At 38.3% G+C, this 18203-nt stretch overlaps 1 protein-coding gene across 2 annotated transcripts in view; it reads left to right on the top strand.

Annotated features, from left to right (window-relative positions):
- The window catches only part of JAKMIP2 (janus kinase and microtubule interacting protein 2), a 146452-nt gene that overhangs the window by 105904 nt on the left and 22345 nt on the right, over nucleotides 1-18203 (top strand). Inside the window, exons 6-16 of one of the 2 annotated variants that reach the window (XM_008523189.2) lie at nucleotides 443-589; nucleotides 1253-1393; nucleotides 3567-3623; nucleotides 4536-4655; nucleotides 5594-5722; nucleotides 8122-8205; nucleotides 8886-8948; nucleotides 11716-11814; nucleotides 12994-13092; nucleotides 14801-14854; nucleotides 15688-15753. In XM_008523189.2, coding sequence (XP_008521411.1) covers nucleotides 443-589; nucleotides 1253-1393; nucleotides 3567-3623; nucleotides 4536-4655; nucleotides 5594-5722; nucleotides 8122-8205; nucleotides 8886-8948; nucleotides 11716-11814; nucleotides 12994-13092; nucleotides 14801-14854; nucleotides 15688-15753 — 1059 coding nt within the window. The remainder of the gene's footprint in view (nucleotides 1-442; nucleotides 590-1252; nucleotides 1394-3566; nucleotides 3624-4535; nucleotides 4656-5593; nucleotides 5723-8121; nucleotides 8206-8885; nucleotides 8949-11715; nucleotides 11815-12993; nucleotides 13093-14800; nucleotides 14855-15687; nucleotides 15754-18203) is intronic. The other variant, XM_070569286.1, reaches the window with a different exon arrangement.

The raw sequence follows: 18203 nt of genomic DNA on the forward strand, positions 1-18203 counted from the left end.
ATGAACCCTTATAATCACTACCATTTCTCTTGCTAGTTCTGTCAATTTTGCTTTATATATATTTGAAGTTATGTTACTAGGTACATATAAATTAAGATTTGTTTTATGTCTTCATCATTATGAATTTTTTTGTCTCTAGTAATACTTCTTGACTTAAAATCTTTGATATTAGTTGAACTATATCAGATTGTTTTCTTTTAGTGTTTTCATGAATATATATATATTTACGTTCAACATTTCTCTATTGTATTTAAAGTCTATCTTTTAAAAGGAACACTTTGTTGGCTACTATGGAACCATGGTTATTAATGTATGGTATGGTAGAATTACAGATGTTTCCTTTTCTTTGTGTTTATCTGCATTTTCAAGAAATAGCTTGTACTAGGTAAATTAAATATTAAAAACCCTTGTCATTGACCTCCAGAAACTTATGTCTTCCCAGTTAAAACGCGTGCGGGAAACTGAAAAACAATGTAAACCTCTTCTGGAAAGGAACAAGTGCCTCGCCAAGAGAAATGACGAACTGGTGGTGTCTTTGCAGCGCATGGAAGAGAAACTGAAAGCCGTTACCAAGGAAAATTCAGAAATGGTGTGTAAAGCTCTGCAAAGCTGCAGCTCCCGTCTTTATATGACGCCAGGAACCTGACTTATTGTCTTTCTCAGTTTATTCTTAAAATACAATGCTATTTACAAAAGTAAATTTGGATTTTTCCTTATGTAAGCTAGGAAACTTTAAGGAGGAAACCAAGAGAAGGTTGCTGGCTTTAAATTTTATGGGGTTTCTAAATTTGCAGAATGGTAGGAGTGCTTCCAGGAATCGGCACACTCTCCAAAAGCTCCAAAATAGAGAAGCAGTTTCAACATAGCTCCTCAACCACAGAAACCTCCTTCCAAGAATCTCACTAATGTGCTCTTTACATAACTGTACAGTGGCTACTCCTCATCTTCTCAGATCTTGCATAATAGTTGAGGAACAGATGCCACCGTTTGTATTATGTATGGACGAGTGAGAGGCAAATGCTCTCCTTAACAGACTTCCGGTACAGCTATTGAGAGCTTCAGACATTCCCAATTCTTTTGACTCATTACAGCAGATGAAATGTGCCTGAGGGTTCTAGTTGGTGTGTGTATTGAAGGTGGGCAATTTTCAAATTTAGCTGAAGCCACATAAAGTTTCTATGAATAGTATGTTAACCACTAAAGTCTGGGATTTTTAAAGTCTCCACCGGTACTTTCTTCTTTTCCAATCCAGAGAGAAAAGATAACATCCCATCCACCCTTGAAGAAACTAAAATCTCTGAATGACCTCGATCAAGCTAATGAAGAACAAGAGACAGAGTTTCTAAAACTTCAGGTCATTGAGCAGCAGAACATCATTGATGAGCTCACAAGGGTAGGTCCTTTTCAATCTATAAACTCTAAGCAGTTCCCGAAAACAAGTAGCCAAGAAATCAACACTGGAAATGCTTAATAATTTTGGATTGGCCCCAAAGGCCCACGTTCATATGTTCAGGATGTAAATAGGTTCAAGGGACTCTATTCCAAAAATACTTTATATTATTAAACTATTTTATGCCTTTTCAATTATAATCCTGTGTTAAGTAATTTGGTAACACAAATAATAGCTGCAAAGGACAGCTTTTATTTGTTTTGAAAAAGATTTAATTATGAAACCCAAAAGTTGCCAAGTTAAAAGAACTTTCAAATGCATTGTTATGTGAGTAGGTGGGTCATGTGGGTATATCTTGTAATTGCTTTCCAGTATCAAGATTCTGAGGCTCAGAAATTAAATATCTTGCCTGCAGTAACAGGACCATATGCCTCTTATTCCCCAACACCTAATTCAGTCTCTAGTCTCTTAAATATTTGTTAAGTGAACAGCAATGTCATAATTACGTGACAGACCTGAAATTCCAGTCCAGAGCTTCTGAGCATGACTCAGTACCTGCTGAAGTAGGTAGAGAAGTTATTACTCCCATTTGCATCTGACCGAGGTCTATGTTACCAACAACAGTGGACTAAGACCTTTAGATGCCTTTGGGTTTCTTCCTTGCCTCTCTGTCTTTATTCTGTGAATGACATGTCTGGTCACTCTCACTTCTCCACCAATACAGGGCCTAGGGGGTTGAGGAACTAGTGGTGAGAGGTTTTAGGCAATAGTCTCCAGAGTACGGCAAGCAAGATGATTTACTGCCGTTGAGGGAAGAAAAGATTATAACTTCAGGGGCTGGCCGCATGACCAAGTGGTTAAAGTTCTGTGTGTTCCACTTCGGTGGCCTGGGTTCACAGGTTCAGATCCCAGGTGCGGACCTACTCTACTCGTCAGCCATGCTGTGGAGGGATCCCACACACAAAGGAGGTGTTAACTCAGGGCTAATCTTCTTCAAGCGAAAAAAAAGAGGAGGATTGGCAACAGACGTTAGCTCAGCGTGAATCTTCCTCACACACACACAGAAAGATTATGACTTCTGTTTATAATTATTTATGGTTCACCATTTTTAAATTTCTATGTTGAGTATATGTTACAATACATATACTATATTAGGAGGGTGTTCTAAGTATAAATTTTTAAAGTTTCAGATATATTAAGGTTGCATGATCAAAATATTTTTACTGATAAAAATCAGAAATCAAAAAGGTTAACACAACTGGCTTAAACCAGATTATTTATTAAATGTGGCCTTCTGAAGCACTATGAGCCCCACTTCACTTCCATATCCTTAATAACTCATAAATCTCACAGATTCACTAGTCCAGGAATTTGCTTGGCTTTGATTACCCTGAGTCTAAGATGAAAGTTTCTTAGAGAATTTTGACATGTTCAGACATGTCAACCAGACTTTCAGAGACCCAAGTGTCACTTATTCCATCTACCTTTGAATTTGTACAGTAACTACGTGGAGTACTTAGTAAATGAACACCAAATTCCCAGGATATCTGCATTCGCAACAAAAATGAATCAAGAAATGGATCATTATTTCTAGATATTCTTTGAGTTTCCCACAAAATTCCACTGGCAATGCCCCCTGCAAAAAATAACCACTAGATGATTCCAACCAAGTAGACATTCTGTCCCCATCTTCAGAGGCTGTAGGTGAGAACAAGGATCTAATAGTCAAGAGATAGCTTTCTATGCCTTTCAAGTGATTAAATGAAGATAATAAGGTTTTACTTTATTTTGAAGTGCTATTTTTTCAACACAAGTTTAAAGTGATTTAGGGTCTGAGAAAACTAAAGAATTGTGCTTTGGGAGAATATGAGTAACTCTTTCCAGAGCTACTTGATCTTCAGTGTAAAACAAAGGACTCTGATTAGGAATACTGTGCTCTTCTGAGTATGAGGCGCTCAGATCCACGGAGATTATCGGGAATAGTTATATTCCTACTTTGAAAGATTTAATTATGAAACACAAAAGTTGCCAAAATTTACAAAACATAATCTTATTTTAAATATTGTAATGCTTCAGGGGAAAAACAACTTTGTCTTTGCAAAAATAAATAAATAAATAACCTATGGGGAAATATGTACGAACTCAAGATCTGAAAAGTCCTTCATCTGTTTTCCAGGACCGAGAAAAGCTCATCCGTAGGAGAAAGCATAGAAGAAGTTCCAAGCCAATTAAGGTAATGAGAAAACTAGGTTATCAGGCTTTTGTCCCAAACAGAGAAGCAAGGCTTGCCAAGGAATCTTGCTGCAAAAATGTGATAAATTAGATGTTCCTGAACTGAAGCAAACCATAGGCTTTATTTGCTTGAAGAAAATCTCTTCTCTTGATAGTTCTCAGAAGTCCAAAAATGACTGTGTTGTGGATTTTCACTTAAATGGATTTGCTTTAATATGACTTTGTCTGAATGAAGAAGCCACCAGGTTTGACATAGAAAGGATTATCTGAGAAATTGAAGAGTCACATTCCAGGAACGTGCAAGAGATACATATGATTTGATGTCCCCCATTGAATAATATTAACATCTGATATCCACCTATAATTAATTAATATATTTTTATTACTCACTTGCACATTATTATTGATAATGATACTCCCAAGCCACCAATATCTGCATAGCCTCTTATAATCCACAAAATTTTGTTATTTAGTCTGTTTGATTTTTGTTTTTAGCAAGTATATAACTTGATTTGAATATGGAATTAGATGATAAGACAGTACCTGATAATCTCCTTCACATAGATGCCTAGAGTTTCAGAGTCTCTTGATTGTATTTTAAATACTGGAAAGAGTATATCACATGAACTCATCATTGTATAAAACGTAATATAAAAAAGGCTCCAATGTGTCTATGAAAAGAGCCAAATATTAATAAATCTTCTGCAAAAACATCGGAAGTGAAATAATATAGGACAAACGTTTACTGGAATTACTGTGTTCATGCTCAATATTTTCATTTCATCAAAGAAGCATTGAAGGATCCATGTCTTCTATGTTCGTTTACATGTCTGCCAGTTGACAGTGCTTTAATAGTATATCAACCTTCCCCACGTTTAGTCGTGTCAGTAAATATGTACTTTCCTTCCATTAGAGGCCTGTTTTGGACCCATTTATTGGCTATGATGAGGACTCCATGGATTCAGAGACATCGTCCATGGCCTCATTTAGAACAGACCGAACCCCGGCTACTCCTGACGATGACTTGGATGAAGTAAGCTTATCCTCTTCTCTAGTCTTTTGTGATATTGTCACCAAATCTTTCCTTTAATGGGGAGAAAAAATATTTCACTTTTTTTCTCCTTTATGAACGGCACAAAATGATTTCACAATTTTGAGACCACGCTTGACTTTGTTACCTCTTAGAAAATAGCTTCCCCTATATCCTGTAGCCTTAGAAACTTCTCTGAAGTCAGCTCTGTAACTTGAAGACTTCTTTCAAAATGGAAGTTACTCTCCCACATTCTTCATCTGGGGAAGGCGTGAACCAAGGAAGAAGCCTAGAAGAACGAGCTTTTAGATACAATCTATGACAGCATTTAGCAAACTGTACACCATAGCCCATCTTCATCAGGGTCATCTAGGGGTTCAATAACAATGAAGATTCCTGAGCTCTACCACGCAACTCCTGACTCAGGTTCTTGGGGGTGGAACCCCCAAATCTGCATTTTTCGCAAAACTCCCTGGCGATTATATTGTACTCTGAAGTTTGAAATCTAAAGCTGTAAAACTATGTTTTTGTAATTTATCTGGGGAAGAAGCTATTGGATATGAATGTGTTTTAAAGACTTGAGACTAAAACTCTGAATATCGTTTCCTCAAATTTGGATCCAAATCTGGGTATAAGTTCTCATTTGGATCCAAAATTGACTGTGATTCAAGCCCAAATAGGTAATAGTCAGAAATGAATAAATAAACAAATGCTTCTTTTACTAAAATAAATACTTAATTATTTCTCCAATGTCCTTCTTGAAAGTATTATAGTATTTGTGTCCATACAAATACTTTAGTATTAAGAATAAAATCACATAGAATCCAAAATCAAACTTTTAACTTCTCTTTAAAAAGTGGACAAATGTCAGTATTTCACATTGAACACAGGACCTTAACGTAACATAATTATTGTTCGGCTTTTTTTTTTTTAACCTCAAGAGTTTGGCAGCTGAAGAATCTGAGCTACGATTTCGACAATTAACAAAAGAATACCAGGCCCTCCAGAGAGCATATGCCCTCCTACAGGAGCAGACTGGAGGCATCCTCGATGCTGAAAGAGAAGCCAAGGTTAGTGTACAGCTGGGGAGGGTGCTCTGAATTGGCCTACAGCAGTCGTGGCATGAAAGTATCATGAACATAACAATATCAGTAGGATAGCTGTCCCTGTACCTTTCTCTCCACTGCAGCTTTTGAACTGTTTTATCTTTTATGTCAACAAACCTTGGATCTGGAGACGTTAGAACCAGCTTAGATCGATGCTTTGTTCCTTTAAAGATAATCGAGTATACAGCTCTCATTCTTGCTGTTTGAAAACTGAACATTTTCAAAGCTAGACAATATTGAATTTTCATAATCCATTTTTTTAATGAATTCTTGCTTAGAAAAAAAAACTTTTATCTTTCAAAAACAATAGTTAGTCCGTTTCTTTTCTTAGTTAATAAATGCACAGCATTATATTGACAGCTTACCAAGAATTTTCACTGGCAATATCTCATTTAATCTTTGTGACAACTCTTTAAGGCAAGTATTTTATGAAAGAGGAATTTGAGGCTCAGAGAGATTGAGCTAATTGCCCAAGATCACACAGCTAATAAATAGAAAACTGGAATTCCAATTCAAATCTTACCAGTCAAATGTTCTTTCTATTATGTCACAACTGCCTCTCACATGCCCATTTCAAAAAAAAGAAAGACACACAATAGTAATACTTAAAATTTATTGAGTGCTTGCTGTGTTCCAGGCATTGTGCCAAGCACTTCACATACATTATCTCATGTAATCCTAAAACAACCCCATGAGTTAGATACTATTATATATCCTTTTAACAGGAGAGAAAATAATAGCTTAGAAGGGGTTAAATGTAGCTGAGTTGGGTTAAAACCGGAATATGTAGCATAGGTAGATTAAAGCTAGGATTTGAACCCAGTCCTTCTGAGTTCAGAGTCATACTCACCAAGCCATAGCTGCCTCATAGAGTAGTTTACATGGGCCAAGGAGGCATGGGACCACCCAGTGACTTTATCCTATTTCTCATTTAGAGACTCTACGGTATGCTGAGGAGAGTTATTGGAACTATTGTTACTTGTTTAGTGGGAAAGGATAGATATTACAGTTATATATTTTAAATGGTAGCATACACACATGCATGCACGTACATATACATAAGTGAGTAAACATATTTTTAAAAACCCACTGTTTTTTATTTGGAATGGACAGGACAGCAATCATTAGAAAGGGATGTAAGTATGTGCCTTCATATTTATGCCCTTATACTATAATAGTTGTGGTTTTCATTGTCAGTATTTACTAAGCATTCTTACCAACATAAGACTAGTCAATTAGAATAATAGCATAGGCCGTGTTTTTTGGCGAGGTGATGACATAGAAACCAGTTCTCTTTCTCTCGTCTCACTCTCCCATCTAAATAACAGTGTAGCATTATCTCTAGCCATTAAAGTAAAAAAACTTACCATTCTGAGCAAAACAGTCTAAAACAAATCAAGATGTTAGAAAAAGAGCAACAGAGTAAATTCAAACAAAGTAGAAATGCAGAAATAGATAATATAGATGAAAGTGCATCAATGAAAACGAAAGATATAGTCATTTCAATATAAGAAAAAATAGATTATACTCAATACCCATTCAAAGTTAAAATAATTCTTAGCAAAACTAAGCTTGGAATTTTTGGAATTTTTTTAACCTGATAAAGGTAAATATAATATTTAACAGTCTAAAGAAACATTCTCCTCACAATGAAGAATAAGAAAAGAATACCTACCATTGTTGATTTTATTCAACTTTGTATCTAAGAACCTATTTAGATCATAAGATAAGAAAAAAATATATGTATGGGCAGAAAGCAAAAAAACTAATTTTTCACAGAAAATAAGATTGTATAGGGAGAGAACACAAGAGAATCTAAAAACAGATTGCTAGACTAATTGAAGTAAGCTTGCTCTGTTCAAGATTATTGTTCAAAACTGCTGATACACCCACACACAAACACATGAGAGATACATACATAGATCTGGATTTAGAGTTAGATTTAGATATAGGGCACAAAGTTGGCTCTGAAAGAATGGGAAGATTTTGGAGAGGCAAAATAGCAGAAGGTTTTCCAGAAGGGCAACTACAGAGAGAAGTGGAGAGTTACAAGACATATTCAGGAAACAAGGCGATCTCGAATAGATGATGGACTCTGTTGATGAGTAGTGGGGAAAAATTGGAAATATCATGGGAGTTCTCAAATCCCAAGCTAAAGAGTTTGAATTTTAATCTGACGGTAAAGGGAGCCACTGGAAGTTTTAAGCAAGAATTTAGATAATAAAAATACATTTTTTAAAGATTCTTTGATCTTAGAAAATTATTTTTTTTCTCACTTGTTGAGTTCTAGTCAAGGATAATGAAGGAAGAAAAATATTGAATTGTGACTTTACTTACTGAGTTCTGGATTTTGATTTCACTAGGCTCAAGAACAGCTCCAAGCAGAGGTGCTAAGGTATAAAGCCAAAATTGAAGATCTGGAAGCGACTCTGGCTCAGAAAGGGCAGGTAGGCATTTGGTTGCTGTCACTTCTGCAGATGCAGACAATTCGATCTGGCCTTCCTCTAGATCACCCTGTGCATGGGCCGCATCCAGGACACGGCTTGGCTCTTCACAGTGACCTTTCTCAAACTGTGTCAGAATGTTCAGCTCTATGTTTCTGTCCCTGGTGTTTTTCTGGCCAGAGTGTGAACCCAGCTACAACAGCGAATGAGGTTGGGCAAGAAAGAGAATGCCAGAGGAAGAGGAGGCCTGTACAAACAGCCTAGAGTGGTCATAAACTGCTCAAAGACCCACCCCTCAAGCTGCATTCTCTGCCTCTATGCTACATTTATGGTTCTGCATTTTACTGTTCTCCATCCATATGTATCTAGCCTGTGTGCATTCTGACCCTTTTCACTTTTTGCCTGTGTGGTCACTTCTGAGTCCCCAGAAGGCTGGTCCTGGATTATTCAGACTGAAAAAGTTAGAGATAGTGAGTGGCAATGAAAAGGGGGTTAAATTTTCCTGGCAACTTTGGCCCCAATGTCTTTGAATAAGGAGCTGGCAGGGGTGGGTGTCATTTCCCAGTCGTTGGCAGGCAAACAAACTGGGTGAAAAGAAGACAGCTCTGGCAAAGTGGTTTGACGACACATGCTCTTTCGTGCCACTCTGAAATGCTGACTGCGCGATATTCTTTGTCAAACAGGATTCACACTGGGTAGAAGATAAACAACTTTTCATTAAGAGAAACCAGGAGCTTTTAGAAAAGGTATGTTGGGCGTAACACCCTAGTGGGGCAGAGGAGAAAATGATGAGAGATCCAGGAGCAGCAGGGGGTCCTCTCAGGAGTGGCACAGGGGCCAGGGGAAGGGGAGGCTTTTCTGGCGCTGCACTCTCCTCTGCTGCGTGCTCAACTGCATCCCTGTCACCGCCATCTCCATCAGTTGAGTGGCACGTGTGCATGGCTCTGCGCTGGGCATTGTGCCCACTTGAAAGGATGTGATCCCTGAAACCTATCAATTTGTTAACAATATATATATATACTGTATATGTACTGTACATATATATATATATATACACCCATATGTGCACACATTCTATGTGGTTGTCCATCTACAAAAACAATATGAGTAGGACTTGTTATTTTGTGCAAAAAAGTGACAGACTATGACTCCAAGACCATGCTGCAACCTAGCTTAGACTGTGTTCTCATTTTTAACCTTTTTGCTAATCTTGGCTGTTTATACATTTTTTTAATGAAAGAAATTTTTAAAAGATGCATCCAAAGCACAAAACAGCATGTCCAGAAGGTTGATCAACAAATCAAGACACAAAAGCATGGTTTAGGCCCAATACAGTCATGTGTCGCTTAACGACAGGGATACGTTCTGAGGAATGCGTTGTTTGCTGATTTCGTCATTGTGCAAACCTCATAGAGTGTACTTACACAAACCTAGATGGTATAGCCTACCGCACACCTAGTCTATATGGTACTAATCTTATATAACCACCATTATATATGCATTCTGTCATTTACCAAAATGTCGTTATGCGGCACATGACTGTAGGTATAATTAATTTTGGTTATCTAAACATGGGCTTTTGATTTGAGGCAATGAAATACAACAGATATTTTAAGTTCAGAAGTGGCTTTTCCTTTGGTATTTACCTTCCACAAATCTAGTGAGAAGACTGCAAAATAATCTTATATTGTTCTTGACAAAAAAAGAATTTGAAAACCCATTTGAATAAGGGAAACAATTGTGGAAGTCGACCCCCAGTTATGTAGAAATTATTTTAGAATTATTTCTACCAAGATTCACTAGCCTTGGCAAGCAATAAAAATTAACCACAACACCCCTGTAAGCATGAGAAAGGAAAGAAGATACATGTCCTCCCTCCCCCCTGGGCCGACAAAGTTAGGGCATCCTATCTCACTTTCCATCTCATGAGAGACAGAGCTGATATCTAGAAGGTGGATGGGTATTCCAGGATTGAGAAGAGGTACTCTCAGAAAGGTTAAGCATCCCTGTACAGAAACTTCATCAGACATTGGCTCTGGTCTATGAATTGCAACCTTGTGAACCACTGATCCAACTGCCAGTGCTAACCACTAGAACCAGGGATCTCCCCAAATACCCCACCTCTGATCCCAATCCAAGACTCTAAAAAGCAGAATCTCTTTTGTGATCTAAGTCAACTTCTAAAATCTTTCGAAAGTTCACTAGACGACAAAAATCTAGTGTAAAAAACTTGAGTTGACTACATTAATTAATGTCTCGTGATATCTCACTGTCTCCCCATTTTTATTTTCCTATATCATGAGACTTTGAGAAAAAGAGGATTTTAGTAGTCTCAGAGAGGCCCAGTAATGTATTATTAAATTTCCTTATCGTCTACAAATGATTTCCATTATGTCTTCTGTCTGATTTCCTTTGGTCTTAATTTCTTTGGGCTAAAAGGGGAATTTTTGAGCTCAGGCTTCTAAGAGTAAAAGAAAACCAAAGTGACAAGAAAGTTAAACATCCTACTTCAAGTGTGTATACTCGGGAAAGTAAGATTTATCCTGTGATAAAAATCCTGGTACTTTATTTCTAACTTTAATATTTTAAGTAGTTACTGTGCATAAGGCCCACCCACACGGCTAATATCAAAGGCAGTGCAAAACCTATTGCAGGACAGGAAAATGTTCTGATCCCTAGTAGACATGGACCCTGTCTATAGGGGAAGGCATGTTTGTACACAGCTAACTTAATTCCATGTTTCATCAGGTTATACTAGAGGTCCTATAGGAAAACAGAAGGAAGAGGTGTCACTTCTCAGTGGGTAGACAGGGGAAGCCTCTTATAGAAGACGTTAGAGCTTGGTGTTCAAGGAAGTGAAAGATTTCCTCATGTAGAAAAGGAAATGAGGGAGCATTTTTCAGGCAGACAGATGAGCACAGACAGAGCTCCTGGTGTGGTCAGTCCCTAGGGTAAATCTGGGTTTCTAGATTCTAGTGTGTGTGTGATCATATGTTGTGGTGTGTGTAGAGATGACAGTGACAACATTTAAAACTGGAAAGCTAGGTGGCGACCAGATTATTAAGATTTTTGAATTCCATATTGAGGAGTTCTGTATGTGTTCTGTATGTGATCAAAATTGTTTTTAAAAAATTATTTATCCGATGACTTGTAACTTCAGAAATAAGAGGTGTCCGTCTCTACTATTTACACCATTAATTCTAGTTCTAAGACACTGTCCTTGACCTACAGCAAGGGCGTAGTGAGTACTCTCCGATTCAGTATTCACAGGCTCCCTAGACTTTATCTCGATGAATGGAGATGTCCCCCAGCATTTTCCTCTATGACCCAAACAACTCAACTGAAGGGTAACTAGAAGGAAAGCCAAAGACTTCTTTTCTTCACATGTCCGTGGGATCCATTTTCATAGTCTAGATGATTTATTCACTGAGTAATGAATGCTAGCCATGCTTGCTTTGCAAATTGGAGATGCTCTTTGCAATGTTCACCTAACTTGAGGATTTACTTTATTAGATAGAAAAACAGGAGGCAGAAAATCACCGGTTACAACAGGAACTGCAGGATGCCAGAGACCAGAATGAGCTGCTGGAGTTTCGAAACCTAGAGCTAGAAGTAAGGAAATGATGATGATAATGATAATAAAAATAATCGTGCCGATTAACGTGCACTGAGCACGTCCTATGTGCGAGGTGCTGAATTAAACATTTCAGATGTATACTCTCTTTGGCCCTCACAACCACAATCAAGATTTTATAGATGAGGCAACTGAGGTTAAATAATTTGCCCAAGTCCTGTGACCAGTAAGTGGAAAAGCATTGATGCAACTCAGAATTACCTGCTCAGACACTGTACTTTTCAATACCATTGCCTTTATGAACAAGCTAATGAATAATTTTTAAATGATTTAAATAACAGATTTCAAACTTTATCAATATTTTATTGCTTTTAAATAATCGTTTCCATCCATTGCATTCTGACTCATAATAATGTTATCTCAAGAACTATATTTCAAAATATGCTGTGTACAAAAATATTTTATTGTTAGACTCTTGAATTTGTAAGTAAACTTTTTGTTCTATAATGCATTTATGCAAAAGGCTCGGAAGCAAAGTTACTTGTTTTAGGAAATACTTTGGTTAATCTCATCAAATTTCAGAGTCTTTTTTTTTTAAGTTAAGCGTATCAATCAAATTTTATCTTGATATCGTACAGAATGTGGTTTAGAGTCTGATTGAACGTACGTTGATACGTAAAAATAAGAAAAATTACCGTTTGATTTTTTTGTTATTTTGCCACCAATTTCTTCTCGAGGTTATTTCAAATTAGGTTGGGATAGAGTTAGCAGTTGCTATTCCTCAGCGAGGAAGAGTTGTCATCTTTGGTAGCCCACGTATCCTGCTATTAAGACTTGAGTGGATTGAATCCACAAAAGGCTGTTAGCCGCCATAAAACTTCATGGCTAAAGACCATTCTTTGTGACACCTAAAAGCTCTAAATATTCATCCAGTTTAAGTTAGAACTCCACTTCCCACATTTCTCTGATCAAAAAACTTACAAGACTGATGACACCATCTATAAATTCTCCCATACCTCTTCATTGACTAATCAGTTCCTTTCCATTCAATTTAAGTATGAACATCCTGAGTTCAATTTTTTTTTTGCCAGATGACATATTTGATAAACTGCTGAAATAGCATAAAGAGAGAACACAGACAACTGGCTTAGAGTTTAATCAGTTGCTGCTTTTTAAAATTTTTTTTAATTCCCATATATTCTTCACTGTATTTCAAGGAAAGAGAGAGACGATCCCCTCCATTTAATCTACAAATTCACCCATTCTCAGATGGCGTGAGTGCACTACAGATCTACTGTATGAAAGAAGGTGTGAAGGTAGGCAGATATCTAATTTTTTATGTTTGTAGAAAGTAGAAAAAGTGGGAATTGGAAAAGGGGAGGCTGCTCATGACTGTTTTGTCTCTCAGTCACTGGATATCATTTTGATACAAACTGTGTAGGAAGTGGAAATAATCCCATCTATTGGAAAGTCAATAGAACATAAACAAAATAAATATGTGACAAATGTATGAATGGTAACAGCAAAGAGCACAGGAAACCACGATTATTTAGACCAGAGTAACATAAAGAATGAGAGAGAAGCAAAGTATTTATTAAGATAACTTCCCATAATTATCTTGAGGAAATATTAGATTCAGTACTTCAAGAAACATATTTCAATTATGCCAGATAAAAAAGTATTTGTTGAGTCCCTTTGTTGTGCTGTTCTAGGTGCTTTGGAATTCATAATCTTGAAATTTCAGAATTAGAAGAGGCCTTGAAATCATCTAGTCCACCATCTCTTTTGATATGTTTAATTTAGGGAGGATTTCTCTTTTGGAAGGACTTACAGTTTATAACGTGTTGCTCACTTAGACAAAATGTAACTATCTTTAGTGATATTGGAATACATTTTAAATATTAAGGTGGCATGGAGGTGGCTCCATCTCCTGGAAAATATATTGTCCTTCAATGTAATGGAATCACATGGTGAAGATCTGATCCAGAGGTAAAGCTAGGAAGCCTCCCACTCTTCCTGGTCTCTCCTTGACCTTCTGCATGGCCCTTCCTGCCCCTACTCTGAGCTGCCATATAGACCTGCTTCAGTTGCCTTCTCTCTACCTGAGGTCGAGCTAGACTTTCCCCTTCCTGGTGGTAGGGCTCTTCTGTACTGCGATCTGAACATAAGTAAGAGGAGAAGGTGGTTCTAATGAGGTAAAAAGTGTGTGTGGTGGGGATTACGTAGTAAAATTGTGCTTCCTTATCTTCCATCTTAAACCACTCTCCTTGTGTTTAAACTTCTGGTCTTCCTGGGCTGCATGAAAATTTTTAAACCAAAGCAATTTTTTGATTCAATTCTAATTAAATGAAAAGCTCTTTACTTTAGATGCTTTTTCTTAGATAAATCACAACCAACCTAATCCAATGGATGTGATTTATGTCCAAAGGAACGCTTCCAAATGGAGTTCAGCTGCTTCAAACTGCCTCAAGGAATATAATAAAAATCAGCTGTTTTCCATAGGATGCAATTAATGCTAAACACCCCCAAAATGGAACTGTACTGTAGTTTTCTATGTGGCAGTCAAAATCTCAACCACGTCAGAATTCTATTAATTAGAATGAAATTGGTTGATTATTTATATTTATTACCTGTTACTTTTCTTCATACCTGAACTCTATTATACTTGAAAAAACATTTTGGAAATTATAAGAAAAAAAGTTAATGAACAAATTCCAAATCCTTAGTACATCCTACACTCTTTCATATACAATCTCTTTATTCTCAGCATCCCCCTATGAAGGAGGTATTTATTATCTTTATTTTGCAATTGGCAAAACTGAGAATGAAGCGTTAAGTAGTTTTCCCAAATTCACAGAGCTTTAAAGAAGCAGAGTGGAAATGTAACACCAGGTTATGCCTGGTTGAAAACAACCCGAGGAAGTACAAGCCTGAAAATGTCTTCTCTAACTTAGGGTTCAGGCACTGATAGAATGGTAACCACCTTTGTGTCTTTGACTTGAATGTATTTCCTTGATTTTGCAGGATGTGAACATCCCTGATCTCATAAAACAGCTTGATATCTTAGGTGATAATGGGGTAAGTAATGAAGTGATGAAGTACAGTAAAAATATGAATTTGCCTAAAGAGAAGCAAGAGTAATAGCAAGTGAGACCCCTTGTTCACTTAAGGATGTATCTCCCTGAGAATCAATAATTTGTCAAACAACCTGGCTAAGCAATTGTAAAAATCTCTGAAAGGTAGGGGCGGAAATAGGAACTGGTAAAGTGCTTTTCTTGGGCAGGTTTGAGGTCTGAATGCCAACCACATCAGCTGTGATTAAAGCTAATTACCTTCTGACTGTTGCTTGGAGGCATCCAGCGTGAAATTAATCAGTCATGCAGTTGCAAATGCCGCTAAATTGTAGGGTTGGTGACAGGCCCATAAAAATGTCCCAGGAAACTATAATCCCTTTTCTTTCTAAAAACACCTTCCAGGCAGGGTCAAGGCATATTAATTCAGTGGGAGGAACATTCATTGAGATGCTAGATGAATGACGAATGTAGGTTGGAGGACTCCCACCATTTTTTCTCTTGAAAAATTATCAACAGAGAGAACAGAATCAATAAGTCATATCAAACTGCTGTGAAGAGATTACTCTTTATTTCACTTTGTTTCTGCTTTTCTCAAAATATGACTATTAATGAAACATAAAGTCAGTATTAGAGAGATATTTTTAAAAATCACAATGTGCTTTTTACAGGTTTTGAATGAACTCTTTGTGAAGAATTATTACTAAGAGTTGAACATTTGCTAGGCTTCCGTGCGTGCATATGCAGTAGTGTGTATGGCAGGAATTTAGGCGCTATTTTCCAATGGTGTAAATATCATGAATGTCTTCAGCTTATTTTCCTTCCTTCCTTTCTTCACAGAATTTGAGAAATGAAGAACAAGTGGCCATAATTCAGGCCAGCACTGTGCTGTCCCTGGCAGAGAAGGTAATATGTTGTGCTAACATTCGAATCGTCTGTGTCTGGCTTAACACCTAGAGGGCAGGGTAGTGTTGAAGAACATTCTTTTTGCACATGACTGTATTATTAAATAGCTAACAAATATTTTAGTTTTCACTGTGATATACGACCCAGATAGAATGAGAACACACAAAAGAAAAATCTACACACTGACTTGGGGTGGGTGGATAGTTCTTGCTTTACAGTCTCTTAAAAACAGAATTCTTGGGGCCGGCCCCGTGGCCGAGTAGGTGAAGTTCGCGTGCTCTGCTTCGGCGGCCCAGGGTTCACAGGTTCGGATCCTGGGCGCGGACATGGCACCGCTCGCCGGGCCACGTTGAGGTGGCGTCCCACATGCCACAACTAGAAGGACCCACAACTAGAATATACAACTGTGTACTGGGGGGATCTGGGGAGAAAAAGCAGGAAAAAAAATAGAATTCTTAAAAAATGGGAAACCTTCTGAATTACATTATTCAAGCAATCCCACCAAGCTGGGAAGCCAATAAAGAAGGATTTTGGTAAGAGGGGGTAAACCAGAGAATGCCTCTTTGTATAGGCTTTCCTTGGATGTGTACATACCATTGTCCCCATCGGATTCTGTAACTTGGTGGCGGCTCACTTCAGTCTTATTCAGAAAGCCCAACCTGGGGACTGTCAGAAGGGCAACACTGAGTGTGCTCCAGCCCCCTTGTGTCTCAATCGGGTAAATGGCAGGAACAGAGAGAGGAGAGAAAAGAGCCAAGTGGAGGTGGTCAGTAACTGTCTGTATTCAGGGAGCCTTGAGAATCGGTGCCTGGTTGAGAGTCATGTGTACATGGTTGCATAAAATGAGAACTGTGTAAGTTCCTTGAGGTGCTTTCTTAATTCCTAAATGTGTAAAAGGCTTGTTATAAATTAAGTGAAACCATGAGCAAGCAATCAGCTTACTCCAATCTGCAGTGAGGGAACTCTGTAGGCCAAGTGACCCAGTTAAGTTACTCAAACAAAGCAATGACATAAAAAAAAATGCAGAGGGAAAGGGAAGGACTGCTCTAAATGTTGAAATGATCCTTTCTTGCATCCTGATTCAAGCAAACCAAGTGCGGGGAAAAGGACATTGCGCTCACAACTGGGGAAATTTTAATATGGACTGGGTATCAGGTGACAAAAGGAATTAATGTTAATTTTGCAAGGTGTGGAAATGGCGTTGTGGTTATGTTTTTTTGAAAAAGGTCCTATCTGTTAGGGATGCATATTGAAGTATTTCCCTGTGAAATGATATCTGGGATTTGCTCTTTAAAAACTTACTTCCTCCACGATTTAATTACAGACCTTACCACTTTCCCTCTGGTCCTCGCAGCAAATTAATAGCATCACATCGTCCCGAACATAAGGTCCAGAATCCAGAACTTGGCAAGAGGCCCCCTGGGATCTGGCCCTTTCCTCCTTCTCCAGCACCCACTTCCTTCCTTGGCCACTAGCTCAGGCCCAGCCATATACAAATTCTTTTGGGGCCCCAGTCTTCTCTCTCTCTCTCTCTATACCTCTGTTTGCATCCCTTGGCCCTTTATGCTGTTCTCTTTGCCTAGAAGATGTTTCCTTCTTCCCTTTCTACCTCTGTCTGGCTAAGTCTTAATCACTGGACAGCCACATAGAGGGGAAGACTTCCTATTCACCCAAGCCCAGGTGGCTGTTCTTTCTCTGCGTTCCCATGGTGACCTGTGCTTCTGCTACCGTGGCTTTTAATAACTGTAATGCAACTGCCCCTTTTCCTTTGTCCACTAGACTCTAAGCCCCACAAGGGTAAAGGTGGTATCTGTTTCCTCCCCTTGGTTTTGCCAGGTTTGCCCACCAGTCCAGCACAGCTAACAGGTGATCAATAAATGTTTACTGAAGGAGTGAATGAGTGAGTTTGTGAATGTCCACGAGACACTGTTGCCATGATACAAAGATGAAGGAAACACTGTCTGCACACCCGTTCTGCTGCATTCATTCAGCAGTGATAGCCAGGGTGTCTTGTTCAGTTGGGGCCATGAAGGGTGTGATTCTTTATTGAGAGAATAGTCACCTCAACCTAGGGATACAAAGGAAACTTGGGCCAATTCTATGGAAGGGAAGGAAAGGAAAAGGAAAAGGAAAAATAGCCCTTATGTGCCTCAAACTTACTTAGACTGGAGGAAGAAAGCCTTCCATGCTCTGCCCTGGGGGATGGGGGGCAGCATGAACTTGATCAGGACTTACACTTTCCTAGTGCTTCTTTTGCACGTGGCATTGTCCTAATTGCCAACGTCTTGGTACTACTGTTATTCCCATTTCACACATGAGGAATCTGAAGCACAGAGGAGGTAGGTACCTGTCCAAGTCACACAGCTGGAAAACGATGGAATCAGGATTCACACTCAAGCAGTCTGTTTCCAGAGGCCATGATCTTCTTAACCACTGCACCAAACTTCCCC

Source organism: Equus przewalskii, chromosome 13 (assembly GCF_037783145.1).
Source record: "Equus przewalskii isolate Varuska chromosome 13, EquPr2, whole genome shotgun sequence".
Classification (NCBI taxonomy): domain Eukaryota; kingdom Metazoa; phylum Chordata; class Mammalia; order Perissodactyla; family Equidae; genus Equus; species Equus przewalskii.